We start from the raw sequence: 14,535 nt of genomic DNA on the forward strand, positions 1-14,535 counted from the left end.
GGATCATATGATCAATCATGTTCCACGGTCCGTTAAAACCTTCATAGCCATGCAAATCGCAACCTTGTGAAACAGGTAATATGTATGTAAAAGCAACTACAGAAAAGCAAAATGGTGGAAACAATTTGAGGCAAAAAGTTGCTGATCGACGCATGATAGTTTATAATTATATTAAATTAATGAGAGATGGCACGTTTCGTTGAATAACGAAACAGTTCAAAGCACTTCCTTAATGACAGATAGATTCCTGGTTTCATCAATTTCAGAACTGAAGCACACATTTTTAAGAGGCAAGTTAGGCAACTGCTTTCAGGTTTCAAATGACAAGTAGGAAAACATGACTGAGGAGAAGACAGAGGAGTGTATTAATTACATTTAAAGAAGTTGACACAGCTCGAGAAGACGTAGCTAGGACATAGAAGGGATTAAAAAGCGATTGTCGACAAATCTTTTAATTGGAATTGTGTGATTTTTAAAAATGCTGATAACCCTAATACAAAGAAAAACAATCACTCAACTAAAATACTATTAACGCGTAAACAGTTATTGTACAGGAGTAAAAGAATTGTAGATACTCCAAACGTAGATCGTATTTCTGGCCTCATAGATTCACTCTATTGAACTGAGGGCTACTAAAACACGACGCTGCGACTTGAGTCTCTTGGACTCCAAAATGAGCAAGCATTTGCCAAATCCCTGGTATTAGTCATAAAAAATATCAACAATTTGTTAAAAAAGTATTGATTAAACAATAAAACAACACAAACAATGAAACAGGGGCGGATCAACGCTTATTTGACTGGAGGGGTGCAGATTTTCTATGAGGGATGAATCGTAATCTAGCTAAAGCTGGACTATCGTAGATTTTTAGGTTTTCAGGAGTGCGAACCTTGCGTAATGAATGTGCTATTACCTTTTTTAAGATTATTTACATGCATTTAGTAATTTATGTCAACTTTAATACTTCAATGTCTAAAATATGGAATTACCTTTGAAATGAAACTGAGAAGTTCTATCTCGACACAGTCTTACTGTAAAATTCCATAGCCTCTAATACTGTTGTATTAATCGTCTACAGTACGTTATGCCATTTTAGAATTTTTTTTGGGGGTTGCTCGAGATTATTTTTTTGAGTGCGTGCACACCCTGCACCAAAATAGTATCTTTTCCCATACACACACTTCATTTCACTCAGCGAATCCTAGCGTTTTAAGCGTTGTCCTTGACAAACATATTGAAGATAATGGTTGACAAATCATAACTGCCAATACCAATATTTTTAATTTTTTTAAAAAAAAATTGAAGTCAATCTATTACACAGTCCTTAGCAAGGATTAAGAATTATTACAAACATTCCACGAAAGCAAGTGTTATATTAAAAATTGTAACACAAATAATTACTTCATTATGATTGTAAAACAGCAGAACATTTAAGTTCGTGGAGTTTCAAAAAATCTTTTCGATGAAAACATTTATCGCATTTCTGACATTTGAACGGTTTCACTCCTGTATGTTTACGTTGATGACGAATCAAATTTCCACGTTGAGCAAACTTTAAATCACATTGATCGCAAGCGTACGGTCTTTCGCCTGTATGGGTTCTTTTATGAATTATTAAAGCACTCTGTTGTTGAAATTGTCTGTTACAAACATCACAAACATGTTGCTTTTTCAAAACAGTTGTTTTAGAAGTACAGTTCCTTGGATTGGTGTTTGAAGACAGACTTGCTGAACCTTCGTGTATTCTTATATGTTCAGTCAATGCATCTGTACTGTGACAGTTTTCTCCGTTATTTGAATGGTGAATTTGTATATGAAAATCTTGACTTCTTTGTTCATTATGAGCATGATTGTTGTTTCCTACAATCATCAGATCTTCCTGAGATTGAGTATTTTCCTTTTCCTCAATACTAACAACTTCACTTAGACTTGCTTGATGATTCCCATTACCACCTTCAAGCACGACAAAAATTGGATTTTCTCCACCGACACAACTCGAAGAATTTGTACCTTCAATCATCGGTTGGCATTCTTCATTGCTTGAGTTCATATTATTCTGCTCGTTATTTTCTTCAGTTTGTATCAGCATTGGAGCTAGGGTACTTTGAGCTGTTACACTTGTTGCCTCCACATCAGAGGGTGGAAGATTCTGGCCAGTTGAATTGCTAGTGACTACATTGATATCTGAGCAAGAGACACTGTTTACCTTACTGGCTGAAGAATCAGATTTATCCAGTTTTTTATGACGTAAATTTTTTGGCAAATGAACTTTTTCGTGAGTTTTCATCAAATCCTTTCTTTTGAACGTCTTTGGACAAAATGAACATTTAAGAGGTCTCTCGTCCGAATGATTGTCTCTATGACGACGCATATTGCCAATTTGACTGAAGCTCATTCCACAAATATCGCAAACGAACGGTCTTTCCCCTGTATGTTTCCTCATATGTTGCTTCATGGAGCCTAACTTATCAAATACTTTACCACAGATTTCACATACAAGTTCTTTTTTTACATGAGCCTCGATGTGACTAACAAGACTAGCTGCGTCAGCATAACACATTTCACATATGTTACATTTGTATGGATGGTCTCGGCGATGAGCTTTCATATGTTTCTCAAACTGAACTGGATCATAGAATTTTGACTTGCAGGATTTGCAGCGAAGAACGGGATGTGCTGACTTTTTATGGGATTTTAAATCCTGCATGAGGGAAAATACCTCTGTACAAAAATTACAAGGAAAACCATTCTCTCTCATTGCATGGATTTTCTTGTGAGCTTTCAAAAGATCAAGTCGATTAAAACGTTTCTCACAGGTCTCACATTGATATGGTTTATAGTCTGTGTGAGTTATTTTATGACGATTTAAGTTTCCAATTTGTGAGAACATCCTGCCACATTGATCGCAAGTGTGTGGTTTTTCTCCGGTATGTTTTCTCTTGTGAACAATAAGAGCACTTTCCACATTAAAGAATTTCTCACAGACATCGCACTGATATTTTATCAAATTAACACCATGTGACTTTAAATGTTTCTTTAGTTTTGTCTGTTTCTCAAACTCTTCCCCGCAAACTTGACACTTCAAGGCTTTGCCCACACTACCGCTGATAACTGTTGTTGAGATATCCAAGCTACTTTTATCACAATGTACAGTTGCTTCAATACTCATGCCTTCCATGCTGAAAAAGGAAATTTCCCTCTTTGGTCAGGAAAATTAGAAAACAGATAAAAACATGTCATATTTGAAACAGGTTTATGGAAGATGGAGCAAGCAAGAGGATAGCTCTGACTGACATGTCTGTATGTATATTTGTTTCTTTGTAGGTGGTAGAATTTCCAGTCTTGCATGGTTTTAAGTAAAACTAGCCATACATTTCTTCATTTTTATTCATTCAAACTAAATTGGTCAAAAATCTTAGTTGATAAATATTTTAAAATGTCATTACATAAACTTAGGTGGGCATAAGTTCTTTTGGTTTGCAGTGTACTTCACACATTTTCAGCCCAACATCTAACATGTGATTATGCTTAATGTTGGCACATTCTTTAGGAATACGATATGTTGATAGGAAATTCTTAATACAGAATGTTTCAAAAGTAGATAGAAAATTGTTAGTAGAGATAAATACAAATTTAATAATAAAGTTACCTTTGAAATTCCTCATTATTATGCATGCCTTTCTCGCCTGAGTGAGTGATTTCATGAGCCAATAAGGTTTCCAGGTCATTGAATCTTGGTTGAGCACATCCACTACCATGATCCTCACTCAATTGAAGTGTTTTTTCATGATTTGTTAAACTTGCTAAGATGGCGAATTGAGAAGCTTTATTAACTTGTAATACTTTTTAATTTCGTCACTACAAACTCGAAAACCATAAATTTAATTAGCAACCAAAAAACGTACCAGCATTTTTCTCCTTCGAAAGAATTGCTTGTCCTACTTGAACTGTTCCAACATTATTAGCACTAGTCACCAGCACATCAGGAGTAGGTTCGGAATTCTCACAAGGAATGGACTCAATGGTGATGTGATTATTCTCTGTTTGTCCAGCAACAGTAGATTGAACTCTTTCTTCACTAGAAACCACCGAACCTTCATTTTGCTCTTCGCCATTTATAACTACAAATTCAAAATTGTTCACATTTCCTCTTTCTTCCGACTGCTGTTGGTTTTGAATAGCGGAATTCAATGCTTCGATAATGATATTATACTCCACTGGAATTTCTTCCATATTAAAACAAAGTTATATATAAGATTCCTTGAGATAGGAAAGTACACAAGGCAAACGGAAAGCGAGGAATAAAAATACAAAATGTCGACATAAGGATTTGCTAATACTTCATGAAACATGCAACAACATGCCTTGTGCCCGCAAATTGACAGGCAGCCTTTGATAGACCGTCACATGGCTTTCAAATGCTTTTAAGTGGAGTTTTTTTCTGATCTGATGAAAAGCCTTCTCTCAAGAAAAGGCGAATAAAAGCGAGATGCAAAAAACGGCATTCTTTGTTTTTGAGATTCGAGCCAGACACTAAGGAAAATTTCTATTATTGCGCACTTGTCACCACCACTGAGTGCCTTCGACACAAAAGTTACAAAACTCCTCTGTCAGTTTATTTACTCACTATGATGAAGATACTTATGGCAGGTTTTCTGGGAGTAAGCCGAAGTTGGCCTTGGCGCTGGCAATTTTTAAACCACCTTTACAACTGGTTGCCTAGGTTGGAAATGTTACGTCACAACTATAACACAAACAATGACGTGTCCGAAGTGACGACGGACAATAGCGACGACAACCGACAAACGACGACAAGACGTGTTTGATGACTACAAGTAAATAGCCACAACACAAGTCTATGACATACTTGACTATTTTTAACTCAAGAGTAAAATCGATTCAAAAGCATTGGTTGTAGATAGGTACCTACGATAGAATTGCTGTCATCGTGAACGTTTGAACTGAACAAAAATGAACAGAATATTTGGAAAATCAAAGCCAAAAGAGCCTCCACCTAATTTGACAGATTGTATTGCCAATGTAAGTTGACATATTTTTTACTCAAGTAAAATGTACAAGAAAATTATTAATAATTATAAAGTGTTTGATAGCGTTTTAAATCTTGTTTTTTTTGTATGGGTAAAGGTTGACAGTCGGGGTGAATCTATTGAGAAAAAGATTTCTAAGCTTGACATGGAATTGAAAAAATATAAAGATCAGATGAAAAAAATGAGAGAAGGCCCATCGAAGGTATCATTGATACTAGTTGAAATTTAGTTATCGTTTCAAACATCAACAAATGTTTATTTTTGTAATAGAATATGGTCAAACAAAGAGCAATGAAAGTCCTGAAGCAAAAGAAAATGTAAGCTTTTAAACATTTGACAAATTATAAAGAATTAGACTTTTGTTATCTCTTTATCACTTTGTGGTCAGCATAAAGCAATAGAATCACTGGTCATCAAGTTTACTTCCATTTCTTTTTCAGGTATGAAAGCCAACTAGAGAATTTAAGACAACAATCTTTCAATATGGAGCAGACAAATTTTGCCACCCAAACTTTAAAAGATACAAAAACTACGGTAAATCTTATTAACTGATGTCAGCCTACTGATACTTCTGAAATTTACTATAATGGTTTTTTTTTGTGTTTTAAAACAAGGTGGATGCAATGAAAACAGGATTGAAAGAAATGAAGAAAGAATACAAGAAAGTTGACATTGATAAAATAGAGGTCTGCTTATCTTCATAAAAATTTGGTGTTAATATCAATGAAATCTTTTTCCTTTCAAAAAAAACAACAGAGTTCTAAATTACTAAATATCTATATAGTTCTAAATCATATTTATATTCTTATCCAGGACTTGCAAGATGATCTGTCAGATATGCTTGATCAAGCAAACGAAGTACAAGAGGCATTAGGAAGACAGTATGGTACACCAGACTTGGATGAAGATGACCTAGAAGCAGGTATTAGTTGATTGTGACAAAGGTATTTTGAAAAATTATTGCATCATGATCAGTTGTTCACATTTACTAGTATTAGAAACTTAGAAGTCGTAGATTTAAGGAAGACATTGTAAAAAACATAGTGTGACTATTCTCACTGCTATAAAAATTATTAATTCTATAGTCAAATTTTTTTCAAAATTTTTTTATTAGAACTAGATGCCTTGGGCGATGATCTTGCTTTTGATGAAGATACTTCATATTTGGATGAAGCTGAAAAAGCACCAACTGTTCCTGACACAGATCTTCCTGAACCTGGAGGAACTAAGGTAATGTGTATTTGAAATAAAATAGTTAAACTCCCCAATGAAATACACTTGTTTCCTGATTGATATAATACTTATCTATCTGAGCAGGTAAAAATACTTGAAAACAATTTTTCTGTATATTAATGAAAAAACTGCATAATTTTTTTAAACCTGTCATGGTCTTATATTGTTTTTACCATTTAGGATGGAATAAAAGTTGATGAATTTGGTTTACCAGAACTACCGCAGCAAACAAACTGAATGGAAATGATCAAATCTCTATCACTCTTTAGATTTCAGTCTCCTGGAAGATTGTAGATAGCATTAATGCACAATATGTAGTTCATATTATCAAATATTTCATAGATCATTCATGCTGGATTCGTAAAGTCAATGTAATTGATTTACAGTGTATGAGTACTTTACAAATTTATATAAAAATAAGTTTGGTAGTCAATCAATGAAATGATAATCAGTGAGTGAAGTGTTCAGTTGTAAAAATTCTTTCTACTTATTAAATACATTTTCCCGTGTTTATTTTCGTATAGATTTATGACATTTATGATTTTGTAACAAAACTTTAAAAATACTGAATGCTTTAGATTATAGCTCTGAGTTTGTTCAGGTTAGGTTAACGTTTCTCGATATAAAGGGCTTTTCTGAGTTTAAGGGCGAAACGAGTGTGAGCAGTTTCTAAAATGTGAAAGCAGGATTGCAGTGTCGTGACGACAGTAGGTCTCTGAATTTGTGTGTTTTTTGTCCGTAGTTTTGCGCTCTTTAATTCATGTGCAAAGGTGACGGGTGACCTCCCCAATGTAACTGGAATTAAACACCTCAACACTGTCTTCGACATGTAAATAACATTGAGTCCTGGTATGTTAATTTTTCTTTATTCACTTACTGTGAATAACTATAGATTTCTAAAGAAGCGATTAAAGACACTTGTTCAAAAATTTACATGTCAGGGTTAAAAACTTGCGTGCAACCACTGCTAAAGTGGATCCAAGAATTCAGGTGCTACATTTGGTAACGTTAAAATACATATTCATTGACAAAATATCATTATAAACAAACTATCTGAGCTTAGGTGAGGGTGTGCACCTCTGTACCCCCTCTGGATCCCCACATACTGTGTTTCCTGTTTCTGATTAGTGTCTCAAAGGAACGAAAAAATTGTATGCATTTTTAGCTTTGGTGACAATTCGATGTATATTTCGTCATATGGTGCCTGAAATAGGACAAGCTTCTTTAACTTGCAAGCTTATATCTAAGAGTAAAGGGGAACATTATTTGCATGCGTAGTGTATAACAATTCAGAATCAGGTTTCTTTTGCAAAATTGAGGTTTCTTTTTAGAAAATAACGACTTTTTAAATATCGCCCATATCGTCTTTTAGAAACTAACGACTTTTTTATCCATGAAAAGAACTTGACATATTTTGATGTCAAGTATATGCCATGTTAAATTGAATGATCTTAGGCTGAAATTTTTGTAGGCAGAATATGAAGGCTCGTTTTAAAACTCCAACAATACTGATATGTAAAATTTACATTTCATTGTGTTTGACACATTAGTAACAATCATAAAGTGGATTCTGGAACGTCTATTTATAAATATATTTAAACATATATTATTTATTGCAGAAATTTCTCCGGATTGTGATTAATAATTTTATTGAGCTTTCGGCTCGGTGCTTCAAGCCTTCAGAATACAAGAAGCCCTCAAAAAGGCTCGACGCACCCAGTCGAAAGCTCAATAAAATTATTTATTACAATTATTTATAATAGAAATTTCTATAAATAATAAAATGCATGGGATGTACCGATTTTCAAATGTGTACAAATATATCTATATAATTAGGCATTAAACTATAATTAACTTTACTCTTTGTCATAAAATGATTCGTAAGGGGCCACCGGAGAATAGTCCCAAAGTTTTGACCAAATTGGTTCAACATCATTTTCTCTACGATAACGAACTAGGCAAACAATTATAAGAACAACGATAATGCACAGACTAAAAGATCGAAATAAAATAGAAAAACCATAATGAAGAAGTATCATTCCACCAAAAAATCCACCAATTCCTCTTCCCAGACCAATGTGAAGTGAATGAACAATTCCTTGTAAAGTAGCACCAATCTTTGGAGGTGCACCAACATAACTTACCAATGCTGCCCATACACATGACTGAGAAATACCTGAGAGAATTTCTATTGGTACAACCATCCACGGAGCAACAAGAAATGAGTAATAGAAAAATGTGACGACACTAGTGAACATTCCTGCGTAAATGATAGGAAAATATCCGTATTTAAGGATTAATGTCGGTGTGAGGCAGAAGAATGTCACCTTTGAGATGCTTTGAACTGCTGTTGTGACAACCAATAGCAAAGGTGTAGCTCCGATATGAATAAGATGCACAAACAGAAAACTTTCCGTCAAGCCTGTTCCAAGACCAGTGAAGAAAGCAAGAAATGCAAATAAAATGTAGTCAAGGTTGTTGAAATACTTGAAAAAAGCGAAAAAAAAACCTCTCGCATTTTTCCCCTCGTACGTCTTGAAACGAAATTTACATGACGCGAACAATGCAAGAAGTAGCAAACTGCAACAGCTATAAAACACCGGCTTGTATCTCGTTGCTGTTTTTTCTGGGCAATCATTGACTTCGTCTTCTTCTGATACAGTATAGTGCAAAACACTGCCGGCAGTTATTGACATCACTCCAAAACCAACCGCAGCCCAGGCTATTTGATGACCATATTTGTAAGGCTGTTTCTTCAAAGTCTGCAAAGTTGCCGTATCAGTCAGACTGAGAATAGGCGCACCTATCACATCAGCAATCAACATTAATATTAATAATGTCAGGAAGATGTGACGACGGGTGTTCGCGTCTTCTTTTGAAATATGATTTGGTCGTTCTTTGCGATAAACATCAATTGGCCACGCATCTTCTCCAGCAGTCTCTGGGGCATCTAACCAATACTTGTCGTAATGGTCTTTTTCCTGCAGCAATATTTGGTCAAAGAATACATTTATTTAAAACACGATAACACTGGATGTGACATTTGGCTTATTTCTATATGAATATATTATATATCAATACATAATTGAATAGTTTTAAGGGACGTAAAGTGCTCAACATCATATCTATAAGGCAGCAATATTTTCTTCTTACTTAAGAACAACTACTTTTGAGTAGTTGATATATGAACTAAAGTACTACATCAATAATAATATATAATAATTTTAAAATAAATACAATGAAAAAGCATCCCACGCAAAATGAACTATTATGTATTGAGAATCATATTATTATGTCTTAATTCAATGAAAGATTGATTTTGCTTTTACCTTTGTTGAATTGCTGACGATTTCTGTAATGATTGTCTTGTCATTATTTGTCAGTATATGATCTTCATCATTCTTGAACACAACTTTTATTTTTCGTAAATAATTTTCATCTTCACTATAATACCTAGGTATGTCAAAACTTTTCCAGGTTTGTGATTTTGATTCCTTGATGTTTAGCGACGTAGACTGTCCCTGGTTTTGTAATTCTGTAGCTTTGCTTCTCTTACTAATTATGTCGGCAAGTAACTGCGAAAATTTGTCTTTTTCATTAACTTCCAACACCGGATTGGCTTTTGCCTCAGCTCCTTTGACTACTGGCGTCGTGTTAGTAATGTTCCCAACGACTTCATCACCACAATTTTTAGGAACTCCGTCTACAAATGTTATTGATAAGTATATAATAATGTACGCCATGAGACCCGTGAATAAGATTGATTTGTATTTGTTGAATTTATCAGCAAAGCCGCCGAGCACGGGGGCGCTAAGAAAGGCACAAAATGGCCTAATTCCCATCAATATACCAATGTGATGATGGTCTAAGAGAAGCGAATTTTTGTAGTAAAGAGGTAGATAAGCGAAAAGAGCTGATGCAGCATAAAAGAGGAAATAAAACAGTTTATAGACATTAAGTTCGGGATCAGTAAAAGGTGAACAACATGAGCTTTTTTGTCGACTTTCCGCTTCGCCATCTTCTCTATTCACTGTCTGTTGAAACAATAGCGACATATCATCATCTTTCATGTTTAACTCCGTGTTTCTCTTTAGTTGGATTGGATGAAGATTCGGAATATTTGACTGAGCCATTCTGTATTGATTTACTTCACATGAATTGAAAGATGTTAAGAAACGAAAAGAGTTATAACAAAGTTATTTTCTTAATTATGTTTGACCTTATTAATGAAGCATAATGCTTGTCAGCAATGTACTTTTGCACATTTGAATAAATTATTTATAACAAAGACAAATAATATTGTCTTTCACAAGCTGTTCTAACACTTAATTCAATTCCGTTAGACTGAATCAATTTAATATTGGTTGTAGTAGCATAGTAACAAAAATAAAAGCAAAGTTCTTGATTAAATATGTTGTTAATTAATTAAGGCTGCATAACAATGATAACTAAATTCGTCGATATTCAACATCTTTACAATTAAAAATCATAAAGATATCATGAAGTGGAGTATTTAAATTGAACCTGAAACTTTGGCTTGAATGAGTTCACTCTTTCATATGATTTTATTTTAGTAGCAAATAATAATTTATGGTGACATAACATGCTCTACATCTGTTGTTAAGGCTTAAAATATGAAAGATACCGGATTTAAAACTGGATATTTTCATATGCAAAACAACAAATATCTCATATCGTTTCAATGCATTCAGAGGCTATATGCATAATTCATATGGTTTTTGTTTTAAGCATTATTTACCAAAGGCTTGTGTGGGGAGTTTCAACAGTCATAATGAAAATCTTTGTAAAGTAAAAAAAACCTTCCGAGTCGACAGTTATTATGAAAAAGACGTGATAGAGTAGAAAAGTTTAGCACACTGGCATGAATACAAAAAAAGTTACACTGACCTCAAAACAAAAAGCACACTGTAAATACAGCAATATTTTATTCCCTTTATGTGAATATTTTTATAGTCATATTTTAATATCTGCTATTGCTATGTATATTCTACCTCTATATATTATTCTCCTCTTTCGAGAATTCGAATTTTATCTAATTGTCCCCATCTTCTTCTTCTTCACTTCCAACTGGTAAGTAAACTTCTCTTTTTCTTTTTGGACAACAATTATGATGATTAATCATCAAGATGAGAATTACTACAAGAAGACTGATGACAGCTAAACCAAGAAATGTTGTTCTTGCTTCCAATACTTGCATAAATACTCCACCTAATATACTTCCTCCCCCATAACCAAGCCCCCAGTACAAGGTGTGTACAATAGAGGACAACGAGGATCCTGTAGTACTCGTGTCACCTACATAAGACATTGCAGCTGACCACACGGCTGAAGATGTAAATGCCTTTAGATATTCAACGAATAAAACCAACCAGGCATTTTTAACTATGCCATAAACAGTGCAACGCACTGCATACGCGAAAATTCCCAAAGCCAATACATTTAGATGACCAAACCTTGAAATAAGTTTGACTGACAGGATGAAACCAATCATTTCGCCAATGGCGTTAAAAGCAAGTATGATACTGAAAAGATGTTGGTTACCACCTAGTGACTGCAAATGCCAGAACAAGAAAGTTTGAATAAATCCCATATTGAAACCAGCAATAAATACAACGAAACAGACAAACATTGTCAAATAGTCCATTTGACGACAGTCTACCGATATCGAAGATTTTTTATCAGTTTTTTTTCTATCGTTTTCTTTCTTATACTTGAAAGTCGTTGCAACGAACAACGCACAAAGCATAAACGCACCAAACGCATAGAAGCACGGAGTGTAATTGATGTCATCAAGCCAGGTGCAAGCAAGTCTTCTGTCATGATTCATACTCACGAGCATGCCAACTAAAAACGCAGAAGCTCCCCATCCAATCGAACCAAAACATCTTTGAATACCATATTTATGACTGTCATCTTCAAGTGTTTGCAGCATTGCTGTGTTTGCCATAGTTTGTGCGGGAGCAGAGAACAGATTGCCAACAAAAATGATGATGAAGAGATAGAAGAAAGTATGCCGAGTATCGATAGAACGACTTTCCCTACCTTTGCTGAAAAATGATCGTTTGATATCAAGGTTTGAATTTTCATCAAAATTTTCAATTTCTGAGGCAACAAGTGAGTCATATTTGATGGCAAATGCAGGATGATTCTTTACATTTGGTAATAAATGTTTATCATTTTGATCACTTCCATTAAAGTCGTTTGAAGTAGACAATGGAAATAATCTCTTTTGTAAGTATGTTTTATTTGAGTTTTCACTACAGCTTAATGGCTTTCTTCCAGGAGGAACCAATAAAATCGAAGTATTTGCAAAGAGCCAGCCACAAAGACCAATGAATAAGACAATTTTCTTTGCGTGGAATCTGTCAGCCAGTACTGCCCACAATGGTGTTGTAAACATTTGAACGAAAAGTCTTAAGCCAACGAGAACACCTGTTTGTGTAGGAGAAAGCCAAAGATGCTTGTAGTAAAGTGCAAGAAAAGGAAAAAGAGATCCTATAGCTCCATAAAAGAAATAATAAAATGCTTTAAATGGCAATAAGGTTCGATTGATTACACAACAAGTCCAAAACGACTTATTATCTGCGTCATTTTGTTCTGTAACTGCATCATAAAGAGGAGGAAGCTCTTCATCTTTATCTTCAATGAATAATCGTCCTTCACTTGAATCCATCACACTCTGTTCTTTAGATCTATCATAATCTATTCATACCAAACAAAAAATAGAAAAAATTATAATTGCTGGCTGTCAATCATGTCAATGCACGGTTATTAACACTTGTTTTGGACAAGCTTTCGACTGCGACGAACTGTCCGCCTGTCGAACTAAATTAAAATACATTAAAATAGTTAAGCACATGCATTTAAATTTGAAAACACCTTTAAAAGTACTTCAAGTTTCAAAACTTCGTTCTTTAATAGTATTGACCTCATTCCATAGTACTACGTATAGTACTCAAGTATTTGAATTTTAAATTATAGTTGCTGTAGTACATTTTGACCAACCTAACTATTCCCCAATCTGAAGGGGCAGTCGAAATTAATGATAAACAAAATTGTAAGTTTTCCACAGAAGATAGTCTACTGAACATATACATCATTATTAATCCTGGTTTTGTGCCCAATATTTTCAACAGAAATAAATCGATAGTTGTTAATAGTAACAATATACGCGTTATTTTGATTGAAATTTTCTGTATTTTATTTGAACACAGACGTAAGTTAATCGAGGCTCTCATATGGTCGGCAAACATCGTATAAGACTCTAATTTCAAAATTACAGGAAATACTGTTTCACAGATGGTGGCTAAAATTTTTTAATCAAATATGTTACAAAATTCTTGTTTTTTACACAACTATGAGTCTTGCACGGCTTATATCACCTTCTGTTTTGGTAAATAAGAAACGTAGAATTGCCATCAAATTACATGTAGTTGACTCATGACGTCGTGATGGATTTAGTAAAATTTTACAAAACATTTTCACTGACTTGTATATCTTCGACAATACCGATACTTATATAGATGCTTTATACATAGAAACGTTTATACTATGACAAGACAAAGACATTCATAATTTAATGATACTAAAACTGTATTACATCACAAACGTGAATTAAAGTAGTGCTTGGCTTGGGAACTCACCGTATTTAATAATCTGCGAAGGACGTTTGATTCATTTTGCCGTTATTTGAAATATATCACATGTAATCAAGCATCCTAATAAGTTATAACTGAGGGTATCGTGGAGCCACTTTCGCGAAACCTTTCCGAAGAGCAAGTAGAAATTGCAAAGCATCTGTTCAAAGTATTGTTTTGTTCATTATGCAACAAAAAAAATTTGCATATTTATGTCCGGTTAGTCAAAATTTCATACATATATCACTTACCAGCGCAACATGTTCGTTCATTTAATCCACTTTCAACTTTTTCACTCTTTTCTAATCATCAACGACTTGAAAAAGCTGACGGAGTTTAATGAATTTCAACATCAAAAATCCTCAAAATTAATATAACACAGGCTGTTATGGCAGCTGTGTGCGTGGGATGTTGACAAAAGCAAGATAACAGTTTTATTCAAATTCATAAAAAGTTTTACGTGTGAAAATAAAATGCTTAGTAACTGAAGACAAAATCCCACGCAAATTCAAATCATTTAACTTATTTTGAATACTCATTTACAAACATTTTCATTCAAAACCAGGCAATATTTTTATGCAATTTTTATTAAAAAA

The 14,535-nt window shown here is 34.0% G+C and overlaps 4 protein-coding genes across 6 annotated transcripts; 1 reads left to right on the forward strand and 3 right to left on the reverse strand.

The window, feature by feature from the left end:
* Positions 1-1,260: 1,260 nt before the first annotated feature.
* On the reverse strand, positions 1,261-4,505 carry LOC124441886 (zinc finger protein 2 homolog). Its single transcript, XM_046992359.1, has 3 exons — positions 3,906-4,505; positions 3,650-3,803; positions 1,261-3,179 (listed from the first exon to the last, which is right to left on the reverse strand). The coding sequence occupies exons 1-3, from the start codon at positions 4,231-4,233 to the stop codon at positions 1,406-1,408; spliced, it is 2,256 nt and encodes a 751-aa protein (XP_046848315.1). The 5' UTR covers positions 4,234-4,505; the 3' UTR covers positions 1,261-1,405.
* Positions 4,506-4,723: 218 nt separating this feature from the next.
* On the forward strand, positions 4,724-6,794 carry LOC124441968 (charged multivesicular body protein 5-like). Its single transcript, XM_046992454.1, has 8 exons — positions 4,724-5,040; positions 5,146-5,250; positions 5,319-5,365; positions 5,489-5,582; positions 5,663-5,734; positions 5,862-5,970; positions 6,163-6,278; positions 6,462-6,794. The coding sequence occupies exons 1-8, from the start codon at positions 4,972-4,974 to the stop codon at positions 6,516-6,518; spliced, it is 669 nt and encodes a 222-aa protein (XP_046848410.1). The 5' UTR covers positions 4,724-4,971; the 3' UTR covers positions 6,519-6,794.
* Positions 6,795-7,770: 976 nt separating this feature from the next.
* On the reverse strand, positions 7,771-10,524 carry LOC124441908 (major facilitator superfamily domain-containing protein 6-like). Its single transcript, XM_046992386.1, has 2 exons — positions 9,611-10,524; positions 7,771-9,262 (listed from the first exon to the last, which is right to left on the reverse strand). The coding sequence occupies exons 1-2, from the start codon at positions 10,412-10,414 to the stop codon at positions 8,138-8,140; spliced, it is 1,929 nt and encodes a 642-aa protein (XP_046848342.1). The 5' UTR covers positions 10,415-10,524; the 3' UTR covers positions 7,771-8,137.
* Positions 10,525-11,190: 666 nt separating this feature from the next.
* On the reverse strand, positions 11,191-14,334 carry LOC124441928 (major facilitator superfamily domain-containing protein 6-A-like). Of its 3 annotated transcripts, XM_046992412.1 has the most exons (3): positions 14,191-14,332; positions 13,946-14,099; positions 11,191-13,004 (listed from the first exon to the last, which is right to left on the reverse strand). In XM_046992412.1, the coding sequence occupies exon 3, from the start codon at positions 12,973-12,975 to the stop codon at positions 11,335-11,337; it is 1,641 nt and encodes a 546-aa protein (XP_046848368.1). In that variant the 5' UTR covers positions 12,976-13,004; positions 13,946-14,099; positions 14,191-14,332; the 3' UTR covers positions 11,191-11,334. The 3 variants fall into 3 exon arrangements, with proteins under 3 accessions (XP_046848368.1, XP_046848375.1, XP_046848363.1); XM_046992419.1 differs by lacking the exon at positions 13,946-14,099 and having other exon boundaries at positions 14,191-14,334; XM_046992407.1 differs by lacking the exons at positions 13,946-14,099; positions 14,191-14,332 and adding an exon at positions 13,685-13,796.
* Between the last annotated feature and the right edge of the window lie 201 nt (positions 14,335-14,535).

Source organism: Xenia sp. Carnegie-2017, unplaced genomic scaffold (assembly GCF_021976095.1).
Source record: "Xenia sp. Carnegie-2017 unplaced genomic scaffold, XeniaSp_v1 HiC_scaffold_1, whole genome shotgun sequence".
Classification (NCBI taxonomy): Eukaryota; Metazoa; Cnidaria; class Anthozoa; order Malacalcyonacea; family Xeniidae; genus Xenia; species Xenia sp. Carnegie-2017.